Genomic DNA, 21314 nt, shown 5'->3' with positions numbered 1-21314 from the left:
AAGCAAAGAATTGGAGTGATTTTTTTTTTTTTTTTTTTAAGTGTAAGCATTGTTATCCCTCCATTTCTCTTTACAACAGCTGCCTTTGATTCAAAGTACAGACAAGACCATGAGAATTCAAGTTTCCATGAGGACCACAAAAAGAAATCAGAAGAGAAGGAAAGGAATCTGACAGTCAGTCAGTGGGACATGGATGTACAGCCCCTCATTTCGTCTTCTGAATGGCTTCAGCTTCATGGGCTCAAGAGAAACAAATTGACTTTGTCCCAGATTTTGTCACAAATTGGATTCCAGCATAGGAAAGGTATTAGACAAATCAACAGTCAGTTAGAATAAATTTTTTCTGTAGTGTATTGCTCATTTTGCACCCTGGGGAGATACTCATGCTGTCTCTTTTCTTACAACAATGGCAGAAAGGGAAGCTGTATCCCTTGTTTCTGGTGTTGCCAGTTTGAAGACTGTGGAATTCCGTCTCCTTTTTGATCTGAGGACTCAGTACCCAAAAAAGGCTTTTCTTACTGAACTGTGTAGTTGCTTTCTTTACTTCAGGCTCCAGTTCAAGTCTTCCATAGTTTAGCTACAGCTGGGAAATAACATGCAGTGCTGAGGCTGTTAGTCTTTTGCCTGCAAATAATACCCCATGAGACTGCCCATTTTTAGATGGCAGATGTAATATACGCAGTGCCACAATCTGAAATCTACTAATCATCCAGGCTAGCCAACTTGCTCGGGAATATTATTTCCAGGAAACCAGCTTCAAGAAAGCAGTTAAATTTGATTAGAACACAGGCTGCTTTTTGTGCAAAATCAGGCTATAGAAAAATGTTCTTTTGCAGTTATCTGACAGCTGGAGTGGAAGAGTTTGCTAATAATTATTAATCGCTGCCATAATAGTGCTTTGCAAGGCATGGTAAAATATTCTTTTCTTTGAAGAGCTTACTGCCTGAGAAGTAGGAGTTGTAATGTATTGCAATTGTTCTAGGTTGCATAATTTAAGATTTCAGCTGGCTTGTGACCATGGGACATTCAAAAACCAACAGTGCAGATCCTGGAATCCTGTGTGCTGTAGATGAAGAAGAAGCTGCTGAACAGGGTTAATGTTGTTACAGTGTAATTTTAGGAGCAGAACGTACTAACTTAGCAGGGCAGCATGCTGTACAGAATAGCTGCTTTGTGACGTTAAATATTCCCCCCCTCCAATGTTTTCCTATCAGTGGAACTACTGCAGAAGATTTCTAGCTACTGAAAGAGAGCAGAGAGTGGCCTTTTCCTTAGTTGCACCCACTTCTGCACCCATTTAGTTGTGTAAGAGAACAGCATTATCTGTCCCTGTTTTTGTATTTTGTTTGATGAACAAATATTTGCAAGTCCTGTTGTGAGGTAAGTGGATAATACAGAACCTTTCTTTTATTAAAGTCATGTGGATTATTTTTTGCCTGAAAATAGTTCAGTGTGCTTTCCCCCTCACTTCTGACTAAACTGGCTTGTCAGAGGCAAGTGCAGGGCAGCTTTAGGAGGAGAAAGTGAGCCAGGAGGCAGAAGCAACCACAGCCCTGGCAGGGTTGACCAGCATGCAGTCCTGCAACGTGTGAGCACAGCAGGCAGAGCAGGGTGTGGTAACAGCATCCAGTGGCACTCCCAGACTGGGCGAGGTGATGGACCAGCTCTAGGGTCCAGCTAGAGCTAGTAGGATGATCAGCAATGGAGTGCTAATGTTGTAAGAGTTTTTGGTTGATGTTGATGTATTTAGATAAGATGAAAGAAGACTGAAATGTGGTATATGGTATATGGACCATATTATTTTCTATGCTAAAAGTCATGCTAGTCCAAGTGCTGCCAGGAACAGGAGATGGAGACAGAGACAAGCTTGGAAACAAGGCTGTAGTACAGGGCTGAGAGATCTAGCCAGGAGTCCTGCACCACCAGGACGTGAAGCAGGCACACCTTGCCAAACAAAGACTGAGTTCCCAGGCCTGAGCACCCAGTGGGTGGGTGGAAGCTCCAGGTGAGGCTGATCAGGATAACCCAGGACTGTTGGTGTCCTCAGGACGCCAACATAAACACGGGCAGAAAAAAATTGTAATTCAATGTCACTAGAATTTCTCCTGAATTTCTTGAATAATGTCCAGAGATCAACATGGATGCATGTGCCTCATAAATGGATGCTATGCATGTCAGTCTGGGGAATAGCTGAAGGACACATGTACTTTGCTATGGGAGTAGCTCCTTCTCATTCAAAGCCTGATATATCTAAAGAATCCTTCTCATTCCTCTAAGAAGGTTTCCCTGAATTCTGATTGTACAGTTCTGTAGGAAGATATTAAGCAAAGCACACAATAACAAGAGCAAGAATTACTCTCCTTTGTGTTGCGTGCGCTTTGGAAAAACAGAACATCGTGAAAGTAATCCTGATGATTAACAACTTGTTCTTTTGTAACCTTTACTGTAGATTATGTGACCACTTTGGGGAAACCTGTGGCTTCTCGGTATGCAGATGGTTTATTTCCTCAATACAAGAAAGCACACGATGGCAGCGTGTATAATGTAAGTGGAACTGACTTGTGGTAACTTCCCTGTGCACTTAGAACTTCGTATCACTGTCAGTAGAATGATATGACTGTAACGTCTCCCTGTGACACGAAATACATACATACATTTGTTGTGTGAGAACTTTATCTTTTGATCTATTTTTTTTTCTCTTTTCTGAAATATTAGTGATAACAATAGAGAAGCTAGCTATCTTTTTGTGCAAGATATCTTTTGTGGAGTCTCACACTCTTGTCTTGGTGCAGCACTGCAGTAAATCTTTCCATAGAAGAAGGCTGCAGTTTCTAAGCAACATTTACTCTGTTTTGCAAGAAAGAACACTTAAAAAGAAGATGCTCAGCTGAGAATTTTTTATTTTATTTTTTTGTGTGTTCAAAGTACTTGTAGTCAATAAAACCGATGGGCATGCTGAAATTAAATAACATAATGTGCTGTCATTGCCAATGCAAAATGCTGCTTTGCTCAGTGCCAGTGGGTCACAAAGGGCTCAGCCTGGACTATAGAGAGCTAGCTGGATCTCTGCCCGGGCTCACGTTCTAAGGAATGTCTTAGTAACAGCTGCTGGCTGTCCCATTGTTGAGAGGATGGATGGGACTGAAGACATACTCATGTGAGCTAGAAGGGGAGAGAGTTAATTCATAAAGGATTTTACAAAAAAAAAGGCTTGTCTTTTTTTTTTTTCTTTTTTTTTTTCTTTCTTTCTTTTTTTTTTTTTTCTCCTGGTAGCTTGAATCTTTTCTGAGGCACCAGGTGTGAAAATGAGAAAAGAATTATTTCAAGGATCCTTATTCCCTCATTTTTTTAAATTAAATTAATTCTGTATGAAGTATCTATATAACATCTTTTAATCATAGGGCATGTTTGGAGCAGGGGAAAAGATATTTCTGATAGTATTAAAGGAGTGGTGCCATTGTACAATATGTGGCGAGACCTCATTTGGAATATGGTGCATGATATTATGTACAGTTACCACAGGGTAAGAAATAATTCCAATTGGAGTCGGTGAAGAGCAAGTAGGATGATCAGCAATGGAGTGCTAATCTTGTAAGAGGCCTTGGTTGATGTTGATGCATTTAGATAAGACCAAAAAAGACTGAAAATTGTATACTTGAATGCCCTTGAATGCTTCTAGAAAGGCAGATTGCAGGCACAGAGAAGAGCTGTTATTTTCTATGCTAAAAGTCCTGGTAGTCCAAGAATAAATGGATGTGAACTGCCATGAATAAATGTAGAGTGGACAGCCAGAAGTTTTGCAGCCCCTCAGAGAAATGGGAATCTGGACTGGCCAACTAGAAACAAAAGGGTGGGGCAAGAAAAGTGCTTTATTTTAAGATAGAATTTGATCAGTGTAGTGCAGTGAGCTGTTTGTGTGAGTCTGGCAGTGATAGGAGGAAAATGGACTTTTTGAGCACTCCTTCCCAGGCCTCCACTCCTCTGCAGACAACCTGCTATGTGTCTGGGAGGCATTTTACAGTGCCCTAGCTAACAGTAATGAACAGTGAAAAATACATAGGAGTTTGCAAATTGATTTCTCACTGAGAAATATTCTTGTTTTCAAACATTTGTAGCTCCAAGGTTTTGAACTCGTCCTGGAAAGTTGAAGATAGAAGGTGGTAGGTAAATTAGCTTAAATGGGTCAGAGATTATGAGGATGCATCTGGAACCTGCAGTGAGTTTTTAAGCCAGCAGATCATTTTGCACAGCGAGCATTCATAGATATGTGCATAGAGGGGTTTCTTGGTTTTTTTTTTGGTTTTTTTTTTTGTGTGCTCAATCTACGTTTTTCTTATTATGAGAGAGAACTTTAGACTGCATTTGCCTAAGCCCCTTCCCTTAAATAGTTAAGCTGTAGTGTTGGGCATTGTTAGTGAAATAATAGCACAAATAGGAAGCCTTTTACATTTCCTTTCAAATGCTAAAGACAAGGTGGAGATTGAAGTGCCCCAGCACCAAACTGTTCACCCCCTTGTACGGCTGTGCGGCGTTTTAAGAGCCAGTCAAAAATCTGGTCTAAGAAGGTACAAAGTGTCTGTGTTCCTGTTTGTTCATCCATCTGTTCTGCAGCCCTTTCTCCATCCTCTCCCCTGTTCAGCTCACTCTAATTGCTCCAGTCTTGAGACAGACAAGGCAGACAACCCATTGGCAGTGTCCCATGCTTGTATAAAAAGATTATGAAAGGCAATTAGGACGAAATGCAGCGTCTTTTCTGTTATAGCTTAGATACGTTTGTCAAGTATTTGCTTCTGAAATAGCGGGAGAAAAATGGGTTGTTTTCACTGCTACCTTGGCCGGCATATCTGGCACTTGCAAACCGGTTACTGCAGCTGTGCTAAGCTTGGGGCTTCATTTGTGTTGTTTTAATGTTCAGTTCCTCTCTCTCCCTTATTTAAATAAAGCTGACAGCCAAAAAAGAACTGATTCTTCGTTTTGTGGAATGTCTAATGGGAGCTATTGAGCTGTATCAGCAGCGAATGGAATGGTTAACCAGTGAAAGCCGGCTGATATTTGGAGTGATTCAAGAACGGCACATTGCCATCGTTTTGGATTTTGGCACTGCAGCTCCAACCGAATTTGATCTGTGCCGTGATGCACTTTCTATGGTTCTTGTGGAACAAGTGACACAGATTGCCAAATTTAACCTCATTCGGTAAGCAGAAAGGAGTCCGTGTCTGCCTTTTGTTGGAGAACAAGAGTCTTATATCATACAGATGTGTGTTTGGATAATGTGATTTGTGTCATGGCAATACGTATAGATTTTCCACCGAGTTTAACCCAGAGGAATGCTGAGTTTGCTGCTTCCATTTAACAAAAAAAAAAAAACGTTGTTACCCTGAGGAGAGGAGAAAGGCTAACAGAAACCAAATGGTGATACAAGCCTTCCACAAACGTAGCACGTGTAGAAAACCAGAAAGACAAGGGGTGCTTTGCAACCGCAGTAGCGTGCTTCAATAATGCATCGAAGTATTAAAGAAACAGTGAGGTCCCAGCTGACTGCCTGGGTATTTTTGTGTCTTCAGGCAGTACAGTTTTCTGCCTTACAGCTGAATATACACTCCCCCACGTACCATAGACACAGGCATAGTCATTTGTATTTCTATAGATTTCCATGGTCACAGAAATAAGTAGTAGGACTAGGAAACAATGCTAGATTTCCATAACAAAAGACAAAAGCTTGTTCCTTAACCTGAGTAAATGAATCTGGGTCTAGTTACAAATAGAAAAATCGAAGCGGCTATTCAAATTTATGCATCTTTGCACAAATCCTCATTTTTATATAAGGATTTGAAGTCATAAGCTTGGGCTTGTATATATGAATGGAATTTGGTGACTGTGAAAAAATGATGCACAAATTGGGCCATATAAATTTGGAATAGGTTCCATAAAGATTGCTTTCAACCACACTATGATTCTGAATATTGTTTTATGCACGCTTTACCCTACAGATTTGTTTGTGTTTCCCTATCTTAATTGTCTACCTTATGATACAGTCCATTTAAAAAACAGGGGATGATTTTCCTAGATTTCAAGAAACACATACAATATTTTCTTCAAAGATGATTTGTGCTAAGCTAAGGCAAAATTGAGGCACAATAAATGTGTTCATTGATTTTTCTTTTTGTTGCGGGGAGACAAAGGACAATATAGCTCACAAATTACTGCTTTAAAAGAATCTGAGAAACTGGACTACTTCTCTTTTAGATTTGCAAGGAATTATTCAGAACGGTCCTTGGCTGAATATCTCAGATCCTGTGACATTCAGCTTATTTTACTGGAACCTGTGATTTTTTAGATTTATCTTTGGTCTTTCCGTATGTACATACACAGGGATACATGCACATATATGCTTTGCACCTCTGTAATGCCAAAGACAAAAGGCCTTTCACCAATCAAATACTGAAAAGCATTGCTTCACAAATCTTACTTCGATGGGCAAATAAATATCAGCTCTTTTCAAAAAAGCAGAAGTAGGTTAAAATGATCTGATATGAAGGCCATGCAGCAAGTCTTGGAAAGAGAAACCAGATTGTTTTTTGTACACCTATTTTTAAAAAATTGTGCTTTTATAATAGATATATGATAAATAAGCAAAAGGACAAATGGGAATCAGGAGCTGTAAAGCACTGTAGCTGTCTTGGATGTGCTTTCAACAACTGGCTTAAAAAATAGTCATTTCTATACCTAAGAGTTTCATTTTACCTCTACTTTTATTGCAAATCTTGATTTAATATATGTGGTTTATTGTTATTATTACTTAACAATTTATAAGAATACTAACAGTGGAAGAACTCCACCATTTTGCTTTGTCAGTATTTTTCTCACTACTTTTGATTTATAGTTAATGTCACTTGCAGGGCTGCTGAGGATCTTATGAAGTGGCAAGAGAAATCTGCTCCTGTGTCTGAATATACTGTAAAATCTGCTGTTAAGTGGCTCTGGAAGCTGGACCACACAACAGCTGCCAACAGTACCACCTCTGCTGGAGCCCTGGTGGAAGCCATGAGTGATGAGACGGTAAGCTCATACATCTTTTCAGAAGCCTCAAGTTAATCCAAGAGTGTTCAGTGCCAAACTGGCTACTGTGATTTGCCCCAATGAAATGTGAAACATAAATATTAATGGGAGGATTTGGAAGGTTTTTTCTTGACAATAACTGCATACAGCATTTACTTATGGCTTGCTTATGTAAATTTATTGTATTCTGAAGGCAAAATCTTGTATTTTCTTTTTTTTTGCTGCACACAGGAGAGTTATACAGTCATTAAAGGAAAGAGTAAATATCCTGACTTCCACTTCCTTTGCCATATATGTTTTTCAGGGTTTCAAGTTCATGAAAATATTCCTAGTATCAATATTATTGAAGACAAGTAAAGCATTTTTATTTTGTAATGTAACCAAAATGCTTTTGAAAAAAAACCCTGTACTTAAAATCCAAAATACTAAGTACAGAGATTTCTTTATGCATTTGTAGACAGCAAGAGTCTTGAAATATTTTTTTCGTCACTCAGGTTACAGCTGTAATTTATTTCAGGGCAAAAAGACAAAGCATATGCAGATATTGTTACTAAAAATTCTGACTATTTTTCAAAGTACCATGCTACATTATTCATTTATAGCAGAAGTGACAAAACATAAAAGATGTGTGCTATCATTTGAGCTAGTTAGTTAAAAATTGTACTCTTAAAGAAAGATTTTATGAAATTGGCTTCCAATATAAATTCAGTTCCTGGCACCCAGATTCAATGGAAAATCACATGGGTTAGAATCACTAGTTTTTGCTGCCATTAGAGTCCATGCCTGCACACAGATCCAACCTTAACTCTCTTGTAAATTTCGTTGTGAGACACTGTTTGAAAGAGAAGGTAGATTCGGCTTGAGTTTCCTTCTCAGCTGGATGAACCTTGATGTTTTGAAAATGACAGTAGAAAGGAAGTGGGTGAGGAGCAAATTGTACAACAGTGACAATTTTATAACTGCTTTTTAAAATGTCCCCTTCATAAATTATGCTAACATTTTCAATTGCAGTGTATTACAAATTTTCTGGTGAAACAAAAAGATGGTATTTGGATTTAAGTACTGTCTGGATGAAGAAAAGGCTTATTGGACCTGAGTCTGCATGCAGATAAACAGAAATTAAAATTCTTCCAACAGTGAGGCATCTATTATTTTTTCTAGACATTGGTGGGCTAATGGGTAATCTGGGGGAGCCTGTTTTGGCAGGTGATCCATGTAAGACAGACTTTAATTACTCCTAAATACAGTCATTATCATTTATAACTGACAGTTCAGTTTGAGCGCAGGCCATACTGCTAGCTGGAGGAGACCCCTCTCAGACCTAGGCAAGACCTGTGTACTCACTGAACAGTCATAAATGACTCATTTCTCTGAACTGCTTCCGTCAACAGAAACTGCTCCAAAACAATAGCTCCTTTTTCCCTAGACTTGGCTCTTCCTGTCATTCCGTTAGCTTGAGTTTTTCTTCCATGTGTGGCAAGTCCCTAGATTTCCTTTTCTCATGACCTGCCAGTGCCAGGCTCAAGATCACCACGCTGTAAGGCTGCAGTCACAGAATCACAGATCCCTTCCAGAGTTGGAAGGGATCTCAAGGATCATGAATCTCCAACCCCCTGCCACATGCAGGGCCACCAACTTCCCTCTCTCTGGAAGGAACTTCCCCCTGACATCCAACCTAAATCTCCCCTCCCTCAACTTCAAACCATTTCCCCTTGTCCTGCTGTTATCTACCCTTTCAAAGAGTTGATTCCCCTCCTGTTTGTAGGCTCCCTTTGGGTACTGAAAGGCTGCAATGAGGTCACCCTGCAGCCTCCTTTTCTCTAGGCTGAACAAGCCCAGCTCCCTCAGCCTGCCCTCATAGGGGAGGTGCTCCAGTCCCCTGATCATCTTTGTGGCTCTCCTCTGCACCCTCTCCAACAGCTCCCTGACTGGGGGCTCCAGACCTGGACACAGTCCTCCAGGTGGGGCCTCACAAAAGCAGAGTAGAGGGGGACAATCACCTCCCTGTCCCTGCTGGCCGCCCCTCTTCTGATGGAGCCCAGGATACTTGCTGCAAATGCATCCATGGTCTCTAACTTGCAGTTCTACACAGGTGCCACTCCGCAAAGTGTGCAGAATGTACCTCCCCTCCCAGGTAAAGGTTGTGAGGAGCACTGTGTTCTCTTTCCTGTTCCTTTATGGAGTTCATTTGTTTGTATGGATTGCTGCATAAATTATTGATTTCAAAATATGGAGGAATAAATGGAAAGGCTTGAACCTTTCCCCACTGTTCTGTAAGGAATACATACTTCATGGTATGATATTGCTGGGTTTGTGGTAAGTGGAGTGAATTGTCTGTGGTTAGAAATTTTGTTTACTTTCTTGAGGAGCTGGTTCTGCATCAGCTATTCCCAGCATTTTAGAAGCTGCAGAGGCAGGCACTTGAAGGAAGTGTGAAAATTAATACCCTTATTAAATATCAAGTTTATGAATTATTGGCAGCCTTAGGAAGGAGGGGGAGAAGATATAAATCTGAAGGAATTCAAAGAAAAGTGGTTGTGCAATCTGCGTATGTTTCCCCAGATCAGGAGCCTCCATCAAAAGGAATTTCCAGAACAAGAGTGTTGTCCAAGGCCTGGGTCTCAGTTGGAAGAGCTGCATGCGTGCTCTGATGACTATTTAGCTGGATGAAACACAGAGGAAACCTTCCAGAACTGAACCAAAGCACAGATGTGTGCAAGTCTTGGTTTATTTTGATTCTGTGCACCTGTTTATAAAGCTGATAGGTGTTGTGTTAACTTTAAGCTTTAATGAAAGATATTCATTCCTTTTTTTTAACCTTAGCATTTGTCTAACAGTGATGTCAGGATACCTGGCTGACAACAGACCTGCTTGCTCCCAAGCAAGCCTGGTCCTTAAGGATGGGCCCTGACTTCTACACGGGATGCCCAGCCCCCTGTACGAGACCTGGGAAAACCCAAGGTGCTGCTGTGTTAATCTGTGAGGTTCCTTCTTAGAGGAGATGTCTTCCAGTGCTGACCAGTAGCCAGAATAGTCCTTACCATTCCTGAATGCAGTTTTTCTGTTAAACGACTACTGATCTCTATTTGTCAATAGATATGTACTGTGAGTATGCCGTGGAGTCGATACACAATTCTTACTGTCTTGAACAGTGTTGGTTACTTTTGTTGCAAATGTTGGTGAAATATCAAGGAGCATATTTACTGGTTATTCATTTTGCATGGTCATGTGCAGGCAGTATCTAATCCATCATAATGTAATACGCAAGCAAAAAGCAAAGGACGTTTCTTCAAGTTCTCTGTCTTCTTGCAATGATGTTTTCATAACATAAGTGTATGTATTCATAACAAACCTGTCAAGCTCCCTCTGCCTCAGAAGTATAAAAAATATGAACTATCTGCAAATACCTGTGGTAGCATTCAAAGAATGATGCATCTTTCCTAACCCTCAAAATACATGTTGCCTATGAAATTATGTCTGGTATTAGTGTTCATATTGCTTTTCAGGCCTGGAAAGGCATCAGTGCCCCCTTTTCCCCCCAGATGGAATGCAGCAGCACAGAACTTTTTCTTGGCTATTAACACAGTTGTCCTTCTTCACGCCTCTCTCTGGTTTCTGTTAACTTCTGAGGGAAGGGGCTTGTTCTGGGTAGAATCAGGCTTGTGAGCTGTGGGCCAGGTTCTCTTCTCACTTTAGGAATTTTTTGTGGACTTCATCTGAATTGCTAGCATAAATGAGAAGAACTGAAAATCTGCAAATTTGATAAGCCAAGCGATGTATTGATTCTACCAGATTTTCATACTGGTGCTCAGCACAGCGCTTTGAATGAATACCAACTATCTATGTAAAACAGTCTTCCCAATTCCTTATCTTTTGTTTGTTTGTTTGTTTTGTTTTATGACAGATTGAAGCTGTTTATTACTTTGTGGTGGGGGACATTCCAGCAGTCACAAGGCAGCTACTCCTTGAGAAGGTTTCTGATGGCCCCTGTCCAGTCAACACTGTATCTTTTAATGCCAGGGAAGATGAAACTGTTATTTTTCTGAAGGAGCTGAGCCACTTGGCCTCTGGAAGGTATGACAAAGAAGGATTTCAGTATAAGATTTCAGCACTTGTTTTTTTGCTGTTAGGAATGCTATCTGAAGATACCTGAATGTTATCCCTTTTTTTCTCACGAGGAAAATGGGACAAACCAGATTGGTAAGTGATCTGGATAAACAAAGGAAATAATCTAAGAGCTATAAATGAAATAGAAATGAAATAGAAATGAAATACTCAAACAGACCTTCTCTCTTCACATATGTGCTCACTGGCTTGAAGAAGGGCCAATCCTTAGTTACATCCTAAATCATCTGTCATCTTCTCCTCTTTGAAAGACTGAAAATTATTTAAGAGAAAGAGTGGCAACATCAAGTTTTCATCATATTGCTTTGTACTTTGGTAATGCCCACAGCCACCACCAAAGGATGTGGAGTTTTTTTGGACTAAATGTAATGCAGACATGTACTTGAAAAGTAATGCCTGTCCTAAATAGGCAGTGCCTGGATCAACAGGAAATTGAAGTAGTGTTATCCATTAGGCCTTGTTGTGTGAAACTGCAGTTCTGCACCCTGCTTTTAAGTGTGGTTGGTGGAAACTGATATATTCCATATGGTTTTTGGCTACTTTATCTTGGGAACCAGCTGTGCAGCGAGAATCAGCCTCCATTAGGAAGGAATAATACAACTTTAATCTTGATTCTGATATCAAAATAAGGAAAGCAAATGAGAAAACAAAAAGAGCCACACCACCTAACTCTGGCTAAACAGCAAGAGGCCAATAGGAGCTGATAAGGTGTTTTTCTGCTTAACAGAAGTCACTATGCAGTTACAGAGCTGTGAAATGACTGCTGTAGCTTTCTGTTTCACTGTTGTTTGTGAAGAGTGGGAAGGTCTCCAACAGTGGAAATCTCCCAAACGACAGCAGAGCGATTGGTAAGATGGCAGCTGCTGAGCTCTTTTATAGCTGTCTGTGTTTAGAAGTAGCTTTCAAGAGGTGGAGTGTCTGCCAAAAGTCAGGACTGTGGGAAATTGTTATATTTCTTCTGATATGTGTCTAAATGAACTGTGGTACCTCTATGATACCACATACATTATTGGTCACCATCCTTCATTTTCTTCTGGCAGAGTTTTTCCCTCCTTTATAAGAGGAAAATGAATGTTTCTTGCATGGTAGAGAAAGAGGCAAGAAGAGTTGCAAGAAGGTGCTTTGAGGAATTGTTTTCCTAGTATGATTCCCATTATCTTCACTATTTTTTGCACTAATAATAGCATAGCTTTGGTTCAGAGGCTACAAATATCTTGCTGGTGGACATTTGCCAATAACTGTCTTAAAGGCTGTCAGCTTCCTCATGGGAGTTGTTAAGCTCATGGGTTTTTCTTGATTTAAGCCTGATTCTGGTGTAGTTCTGCTTTAGAAAGGCTTCTTTTTCCTGCTCTGGGAGCTTTTCTGTTGTGAGAATGAAGGTAAATGAAGTCTGCTTGACTTCCTGATTGTATGTCGATAGTGAAATAAATGTTCCTGTTGGGCTTTGAACTGCAAGGATAATCTAATTTAAGGGTGTTAGCATCCTCTCAGATATCTCGAATGATTTGCTTGCTCAGCTGTTAGGAGCATTAATTAAAAACAAATTTCCAGATGATTGAAAAGGAATGTGCCTCAGAGTAAGTGATACCAAAATGAAAGCATGTTCTTCATGAAGAAACGTTAGAAAATACATGCATGTATATAAAAGTTTGGTAACATTCATAGTACTGTTGTAATTGAACATTTGATTATCTTGAACAGATGAGGAAATAATTCCAAAGTTGTATGTTGCTATGATCTTGCATATGTGACATTCACATTTAAACTAAGAAAGTATTTACATAGTTTACAGACTGGTGAAAACCCATTTTTTATTACAGATTCCATGCTTTTGTTGAGAAGAATTACTATAGAGATGCTACTGGACCTGCGCTAAAATGTGAAGAAGATGCCCAGAATTCCAGAAAAGTGAAAGGGAGAATGCCACTAGGTAGATAATTTTAAACCCAAATTGTGTTTTGAAGTGAAATTTCAAGGTAGCAATGTAATGTAGGAATTTGCTTAGCGTTAAAATAAATCTTCTGTAGGCATGGGCCGGCTGGGAACAAATTTCAACATTTCCATTTGTAAAATGGAAATGCTGTCAGCAGGAAGGAGAGGGAAAGGAAAAGGGAGAAGTGAGGAGAATGGAGGATATACATGTGAGAATGCAAGAGAAGTGAAAAAAGAATTAGAAGCAAGAACATTTTTTTCAGGGGTAAAGATAAACACAGCAGTGTTAATGTCCTGGTGGTAATGTAGAAAGTAATGGCAGAAAGGGAGATGAAAGAGATAAGAATGGCATCTGATACAACAGCCACATCAGTAAGACCTAGTTCATTGCTAATATCAAGGAATTAAACCCACATATGGTTAACTTCCTCCTCTCAAGCTTTGAATTTATCATGAAGACAGGCAGAGAGCACAGTAAAAACTAGAGAGAAGGAGCAAAGAGAGAGGAAAAAGATGAAAAAAGTGTAAGAGGAAGAAACAGAAGGAAGCAGAGGAGAAGCAGAATCTTCATTTTACTGAGAGTGGAGCTGGGTGGAAAGCTCTCAGCATAGTTCTTAGTCACAGTGCTACTTCACCAGGAAAAGTCAGCCTTACTGTTCAGTGGGACTGGACCAGCTTGTGGTGTGAAGCGAGTCCATGTATGCCAAGTCTGATATCTTTATCAGCAGACTTTTTCAGTTGAAAAATGTTTTGTGTTTTTTTTTTTTTTTTTTTTTAAATATCAGCAAGCGTAAGACCTCTTTTCTCTCCTGGCTCACATCCCCATTATACTGAGGGGCATTAGTTTTGCATTACTGTTAGCCTCTTTTTACTGCTAGGGAACCTATGGCATAAAGTGAACTTAGTGACTCACCGTTTTTAAGTCTTGGACTAACTGTCCCATATTTTCTGGGTTGTGATCTTGTTTCTTGTGTACTAACCTGTCCTTCAGCATGACTGTGGTTATTCAGTATGTAAGAAGCATAATGGGGAAGTTGGGGGGGGGGCAAAATTAAGAGAGCAAAAAGTTTAGGAGCCAAAAGCAGAGTGTACTTCAGAGCCCTTCTTCTCACTTCATACTAATTCAGAGTGCTGTAATAATCTCCTTCAGTCTGCTCCAAGTGCTTCTTTGCCAGACCCCATTTGAGTGTGAGGGAGAAGCTGGCTTCCTCTTCCCCCAGGCAGCAGCCTGTTTCAATAGATGGGCCTAGAGCTCCTATATGACTGGAATTACTTCCTCATCACTGTTTCTAAAGTTGAAAGCTGAATAGCTTTAATCGCTCAAAAGGGCAGTAATCTCCTTGAAGTGCATTGTCTGTTTTGTCTTATTGCTATTATGGTGTAGAATTTACGCATTAAAAAGGAACACAATTAGCTTTCTACATTTACTGGGTATTATAACCACACTCGTGACATCACTGACAGCCAATCAGAGCCTTTCAGTCATAGGCAGAATCTAAAATCTTTTCAGAAAAGAAAATGTATAGGAGACATTATTCTGGCCCATGCCTGATGTCTCACATTTCAGAGACTCCTTTCAAGGGTGTAGAAGATGATAATAATAAAACTGTTGATTACTCACTGATGTGTTCTGAAACTGGTTCTTGGGTGTGTGGCATAAACTATACAAGGAAATGAATAGAAAATGAACCAGAGATCTAATCTTCCAAATGTGATGTTTCTTGGAAAATAAAGGGTGGCACAAGAGTATTCTGATTCTGTTTCTTTTTGCACCACAAATGCAACAGCTGGAAATTGAAACTCATCATTACGTTTTATGGACTGGAAAAAAAAGCATTTTAAGGAAATCTGGTAGTTTTCTGGGTATCCACTGAATAACACTGCTTTGCAAATACAGGTAATCTTCATGCTCACTCTTTTTCATCTACCTAAGCAAAACAAGTCGGAAGTGAACTATTTAAAATTTCAGATAACAGCTGACTTCTCTCCTGTTTTGCATCTTGAGCAGTCAAGGGAGCATAAGAAACTGCCAAATAGGATATATATATATATATTTAAACTCATTGAAGGAGTGCTAGAGATCAAATCAGGTGTAAACCAGTAAATAATTACAGTGCTTGTAGTGGCAGACTCAGTCCTACTTCATGCGGAAGAAATACTCTTACCTAAAATCTTACTTGGACCAATGTGGTGATATCTCCTTATTCAGCACTGATTTTCCTGTTATCACTTCTGCCTACATTCTTTGTGTAGCCTCTTCATCTGCTGAAAGCTGCAGAATTAAGCAGTGTTGTTGTGTAGCTAGAACTGTAAGTGGAAGGGAGATGGAATTCAAGTTGGAGCTTGAAGTTCTAGAGTACAAGAGAGATGGTGGAAGCCGTGGTGAAGAAGGTTCTCCTTGAGAAGGGCCACAGTTGTGTTATGGGCTTGGACTGGGAGGAGATAGGTGCTATAGAGGGGCATGAAAAGCAGTGGCATTCTGAGCTAGATCCTGACATTTATAATGGCTTCTGACGTGCAAGCAATAGCACATTTCCGGGCAGTATTTCTCTGTGTGGTGGAGTAGATGAACTGTATGCGTAAAGAAAATGTCAGTGGACTGAAGTCAGGATTTGAGTTATGAGACGTATCAGAAAAGAGACATATTTTAACATGGCCAGACTTTTAGAATAGCGCACCATTCCAGTCTGAGGAGACTAATGAGCTTGATCAGTTCTGAGTTTTCAGAAAGCCAGGATAATGACTGCGTAGCAGCTGCTTTACCAATGAGCCGAAGCAAAGATCATTGCCTCTGCATTTTTCTCACTTGTGCTTTGTCCAGTCTTAGCAATCTAACCTTGGCCTGGCAACTCTCTTTGCTAATGTGTAAAGAGTGATGCAGATAGCTGCAATACCACACGGGATACAAAGTTCATTTGCTTTGTCCATTTGCCCAGGGGAAGAAGGGCAAGATGGGGACAGGGTGCCCGCTGCCTGACTCTGTGGGTGCTCAGGCAGCTGCCCTCCTGTGCTCCTCTGGACCCGCAGGCTTCCCCTTCCAAAGGTGCTTTTTGACAACCGATTCTTGGGAGAACACTGCTGTCTTCTGCTGCCACATAGAGGCTGAGGAAGGGACCAGCAGTGAAAAAATTGCTCTTCCCTTGCAGGCAAACAAAGTTTATAATATATCTTACTGCATTACATCTGGATTTTGCTTCCACAGCCTCAGTCAGATCATCAGAGAAATAAGAAATACTTCAGTTTTTCATGTTTTGCATCTGTGCTGGTATTTCCTTGATATTTCAAAGACCCTGTCAAGTTTCACAGGTTTCTTTTCGCGTGGGCTTTTTTTTCTAAGCATTTTTTGTACCTTGAATATGAAATGAAATGGGTTACAGTGACTCATCAAACCAGAAAAGTTTGTCTGCTGAGAGGTAGGTGTGGAAAAGCTTCCTGCTTTAATATCACCTGATGATATGAAATAAGTGGGAAATGGAATGAGGACTGTTCTGAGTTTCTGTGTACATGTGTAAGTGCCCATGCCTTTTTACTGGGCTGCACCGTTTTGCTTTAGCTCACACAAGTCAGCACAGTGCTCCAGCCCCTTATCTCAGGCTCTCCTGCCTCATCTTCTTCCTCGTTTCCATGGCCTCCATTCTCTGGGGCAGGGCTTCTTTCAGCACAACAGACCATGCTTCACCTCAGCAGTGATGGTGGGAGACAGCCGAGCCAGCTGGCACTTTGTGCAGGCTGGGGGAGGCAGAGCATTAAGTGAAAATGAAAGTGAGTGCAGGGAATGTAAGTCGAAGAGAGGTTTGTGCTTGCTTCTTTCAAGGACAGGCTGTGGGGAGAAAGGCACAGCTGGAGGATGTGACCAGCGGTGTGTGTGTTTGTGTGTTGGGTTTGGGGCTGTTTGAAAAGGCACAGCTTTTCTCTCCCACTTCTCAGATGTGGAGGAAAAGGTGCAGGTAGAGATGGAAACAAACATGGAGGTGGAGGTGAGCCTCCCTTGTAGAGAAAGTAGCTTTGCTTGCCACTGCTTGCTGCCTGCTCTTCTAGCTGAGCCCACAAAAAGTTGTTGCTAGATAAAAGGTTTTCTAGGCAACTTGCTGTTTGCAGTGTGCAGTTGTTAATGCCTGCATTTTCCTGTACAATATGCTCCATTAAATGCATTTGCTTTGAAAGTGCGCGCAGTTTTACTTTGCTGGCCATGGCATTAATAAGGAATAAGATACTTTCTCATGTAATACAAACTAAATACACGTATCTTATCAGAGACAGTTCCAATAGTCCTGTAAATTTGAGTAGTCATGAGCTTAGGAGGAAATGAAGAAACACAATAAAATCACCAATAAAGGTAAGGTAGTTGAAAATTTCTTCCTGATTTCAGTATTTTCAAATGCAACATTAAAATCCTTCATAAAATTAAATACTTTGAATTTGTAAATTAAGGATAGCAGACTTGGATATTTTTTTCCTGTCTTTTATGTTGTGGAATGGTCTACTTTACTCATGGCTTTTGTCATGTAGGAAATGCTGATCTTTGCTGTAACAGAAACAGGTATTTTTGAAGTACAGGGAACTCCCAGGAGATGGCAGTGTACAACAACACATTTCAAAATATTTCTTGGAAATTGAAAGCATTTCACAATTATAATTGAGTTCTGATTTAGTAGAACATTCTAATTATTATTTCAGGGAAGTTTATCAAAGAACAAAATGATCAGGTTTGTTTGCCTACTGGTAGCCTACTTTAACGCACGAGTTTGCATGTCTTATCTTCTATAGAGGGAACTACCAGAGAATATTAACTGAACCACTAGATGCTAAGATAAAGTTTGCCTTGTTCAGCATCTTCATGTGCATTCAGTAACAGGCTATGCTTTGCAATAGCTTTTGGTCTGCATTTGTGGTTAGGATAGCTCATGATTCAGTTCCTTTTATATATTATTTACTGTAATGCACTACACAGTTTTTTCTATATAGTCCTAGATTGCAATTTCAACTCAGTGTGTTTACACTCAACACATTTTTAGTATATGTTACTTGGGTGTACATGATGACTCAGTTTCAATAATTGTACTCTACTAAATAAATTCATGCTTTAATCTTTTAATCAAGGGAAGCAAATCTACTGGGATTAAGAAAATCTTGTGTCAACTCCTGCTTTGTATTGTTTTGTTTTTTTTTTTTTTTAGCATTTAATTATGGCTCTCTGTTGAGATTTGTTAAGATGAAAATCAAAGTATCTTACCAAAATTATATTACATACCCTTATGGAAAAAAGAGATTAAATTTTAAAGGTTTTTATATACTGTAGGAGATTGAAGGTATTGCAAATGTCTTCTCTTTAAATTTTCAAAGTTAGATCTAATGTTTGGAGCTTGGTTTTGCAATGAAGTTCAGAGAAAAATGTGAATTTCTGCGTGGAACTTTCTTCTTATTATTTGAGAACATTAAAAAGGATTTTCTCCCATTGTGGGAACAGTCTGAGGCCAACTCTGTAGGTTCATTCTAGCAGGCTAAACACCTCTTATGTTCTGATAGCTTTGAGCCCGTTTTTGAATTCCATCTAAGAACAACACTTCTCACTTCAGTGGAACCCTGTGAACAAGGTGATGCAGTAATACCTGGATGACTTCATGATAATATAGGATGTATAAAAAGGAGAAATTGGTACAAAATGTCAAGTTTTATCTATTATTCCTTTTGCAGTTGCTGGTGTTCGTGAAGATGTCTTTTTGATCTGGAAAGAGTTGGAGGAAGCCAGGAGTACGCTGAGACAAGTTCAGAAAATTTTATCTGAATTTCATCAGCCTGATTCTGCAGGTGGTATCATTTATGGTTGTTTTTTTTTTTTTTTTTTTTTTTTTTTTTTTAACAGTTACCATTGTATTCATGATCTTTTATTTATTTATTTATTTATTTATTTACTTATTATTATATTTTATTTATTCTTTTATTTATGAATAGTTTTGGTTACATGTTTGGTTACATGACAATTTTCTCTGAAGTAACTGTATGTAGGTTGTGCTTATACTTAGCAACCAAACAAAGAGTTGCTTAAAACCCTGCATTGTTAACTCCTGTTTACTACTGCTTAAAAATTGCTAAATTTTAACTGGTAAAGCTAAAACATGTCATTTTAAATTCATCAATGACTAACTTCAGAAATTATCTAGATTTTGACATACTGAAGCTCCTTTTTTTGTGTGTGCGCTTTCTCTCTCTGCCTGATCTGGTGTTTGATTTTTGTTCTTAACTGTGCTGGGGAAGAACCCCACCATGATCTTTTGTGGGTAGCCTCCAGCTTGATAGCTAGTTTATACTGCTGAAAGGAGTGTAATTTTGACTTCTCTTAGTCAAAGTCAGAGAACTGAAGCTGATTCTGAATGAGTGCTCTGACAACCGTTGCACTGAGCAACATAGAAGAAAATTCACATCTGTTTGTTAAACTAATAGTTTCCACCATTATGTTTGGCCTTGGATATGTTCTGTTTTGACTGAAACTTAGTGGGGACCAAGCATAGCTAGTTTTCAGATCCCTGAAAGGGAGAAACTACTCAGCTCTGATAAATGGAGATGCTCTGAGTATGCTCTGGAGCAGAACGGTAACACTGCGATAAGACCAGAGGGAATACCCTCAAGTTGTGCCAGGGGAGGTTCAGATTGGATGTTAAGAAACATTTCTTCTCTGAAGTGGTCAGGCACTATAACAGACTGCCCAAGGAGGTGGCTGAATCACCATCCCTGAAATGTTCAAGAAACGACTAAGGGACATGGTTTAGTGGTGAAATATTGCTGATAAGTGGACAGTTGGACTAGTCTTGGAGGTCTTTTCCAGCCTTGGTGATTCTATGATTCAATGATTCCCTGGCAATTTTATAATGCTGAAAGGCTAGAAAGCTTCAGTGTTGAATTGTAACTGAGTGACTGGTTTGTCTGGATCAGAGTTGTGGCCATCAGCGATTACCATCTTCTGCATTAGCCCCTGACTTTAGAATATTTACTTGACGTCTGGTGGTATTTTTTAGTAAGTTGATATAAAGTTCAGGCTGAATTATCACATCTCATCAGTGATTCTGTGTAGCTCCAATATTGTTTGTGCAGTGTAATTGCTTTTACTTGGACTGGGTGGAGGCTGGGGTCAGGCACCTTTCTCTGGACTACTATTGAGGAACAATTTGTGCAACTGGATAATCGGTCTCCTGAGCTCTTGGTGTGCTGAGGTTGTGATGGTGAAGATTAGAATCTGGGAGCTTTCTGTGCCTGAACTGGGTTTGAACATCTGACAGCATCAGAACTCTGCAGGACTTACTCTGCATAAATTCTTCTGTGAAGGCACAGTACACTTCTTTGTACTGATAATAGCATCTTCTGCAAGGCTTTCCTTATGAAGTTAAACTCTTCTATCATAATGTGTATGAACAAAAGGACCACAATAAAGCTATAAAGGCAGCCCTAATTTCAGTGTTTACTTTCGTGTATTTGACTATACACCTTTAATGTTCTTATAGTATATACCTTCATGCATAATCACTTCATAAACAGAATTAGAAGAAATGAAATAAGTGTAATTTGTTTTGGCAGTTCTTCAGCATTGTTCAATATGACTGTTGCCCATTGATCTAAATCTGCATTTCTTCCTGTTTTTGTCATCTTGATCCCTTTTTTAAATGTTCAGCTGCAGAACAGTTTATTATAGATTTCAGTGTTCTGCAGGAAAGGAAAAAGAGAAAGAGAGACAACTTTTCTGCTGAATATCCTGCTAATGCACTAGTTGCCTGAACTGAGATATGACTTTTTATATGAAGCATGTGAAAGAAGGAAAATGTCTGTGTTCTTCTTAAAATGGTGTGAATGCATTTGTGACACTTGCTGGCCTTGCTGTGTTAAGAATGACAAGCAATGAGAAAGCAAATGTTTCCACATGAACAGGCTCTGCCCTTGCACCTGCATTGGTGCTGTCTGATCTCTGTAGTATTTTGTTTAAATGAATATCTGTTTATGTCTGTTTGTCTACAGGCTCAGGATCTCTATATGGTTGTCACTAGCTGCATCTAAATAAAGTAAATGCTGATACTGCCTAGATCACTGAAATTAATGTATAAAAAAAAAATAAATTCACCCTACTATAACATCCACTCATGAATAATTTGGTTTAGGTGTATTTTATCAAGCTAGTGATGCAGAGTCCTTTATCATCTTCCCACTCTGAA

At 39.6% G+C, this 21314-nt stretch overlaps 1 protein-coding gene across 1 annotated transcript in view; it reads left to right on the top strand.

Moving 5' to 3' along the window:
• VWA3B (von Willebrand factor A domain containing 3B) overlaps positions 1 to 21314 on the top strand; it is a 67930-nt gene that overhangs the window by 3486 nt on the left and 43130 nt on the right. Inside the window, exons 3-9 of the mRNA XM_052664781.1 lie at positions 80 to 304; positions 2450 to 2544; positions 4944 to 5194; positions 6900 to 7059; positions 10964 to 11133; positions 13005 to 13114; positions 18811 to 18924. Of these exons, the coding sequence (XP_052520741.1) occupies positions 80 to 304; positions 2450 to 2544; positions 4944 to 5194; positions 6900 to 7059; positions 10964 to 11133; positions 13005 to 13114; positions 18811 to 18924 (1125 nt within the window). The remainder of the gene's footprint in view (positions 1 to 79; positions 305 to 2449; positions 2545 to 4943; positions 5195 to 6899; positions 7060 to 10963; positions 11134 to 13004; positions 13115 to 18810; positions 18925 to 21314) is intronic.

Source organism: Tympanuchus pallidicinctus, unplaced genomic scaffold (genome assembly GCF_026119805.1).
Source record: "Tympanuchus pallidicinctus isolate F22 unplaced genomic scaffold, pur_lepc_1.0 scaffold6, whole genome shotgun sequence".
Lineage (NCBI taxonomy): Eukaryota > Metazoa > Chordata > Aves > Galliformes > Phasianidae > Tympanuchus > Tympanuchus pallidicinctus.
The sequence above is the reverse complement of the archived record's forward strand: the minus strand, read 5'-3'. Positions and strand labels throughout refer to the sequence as shown.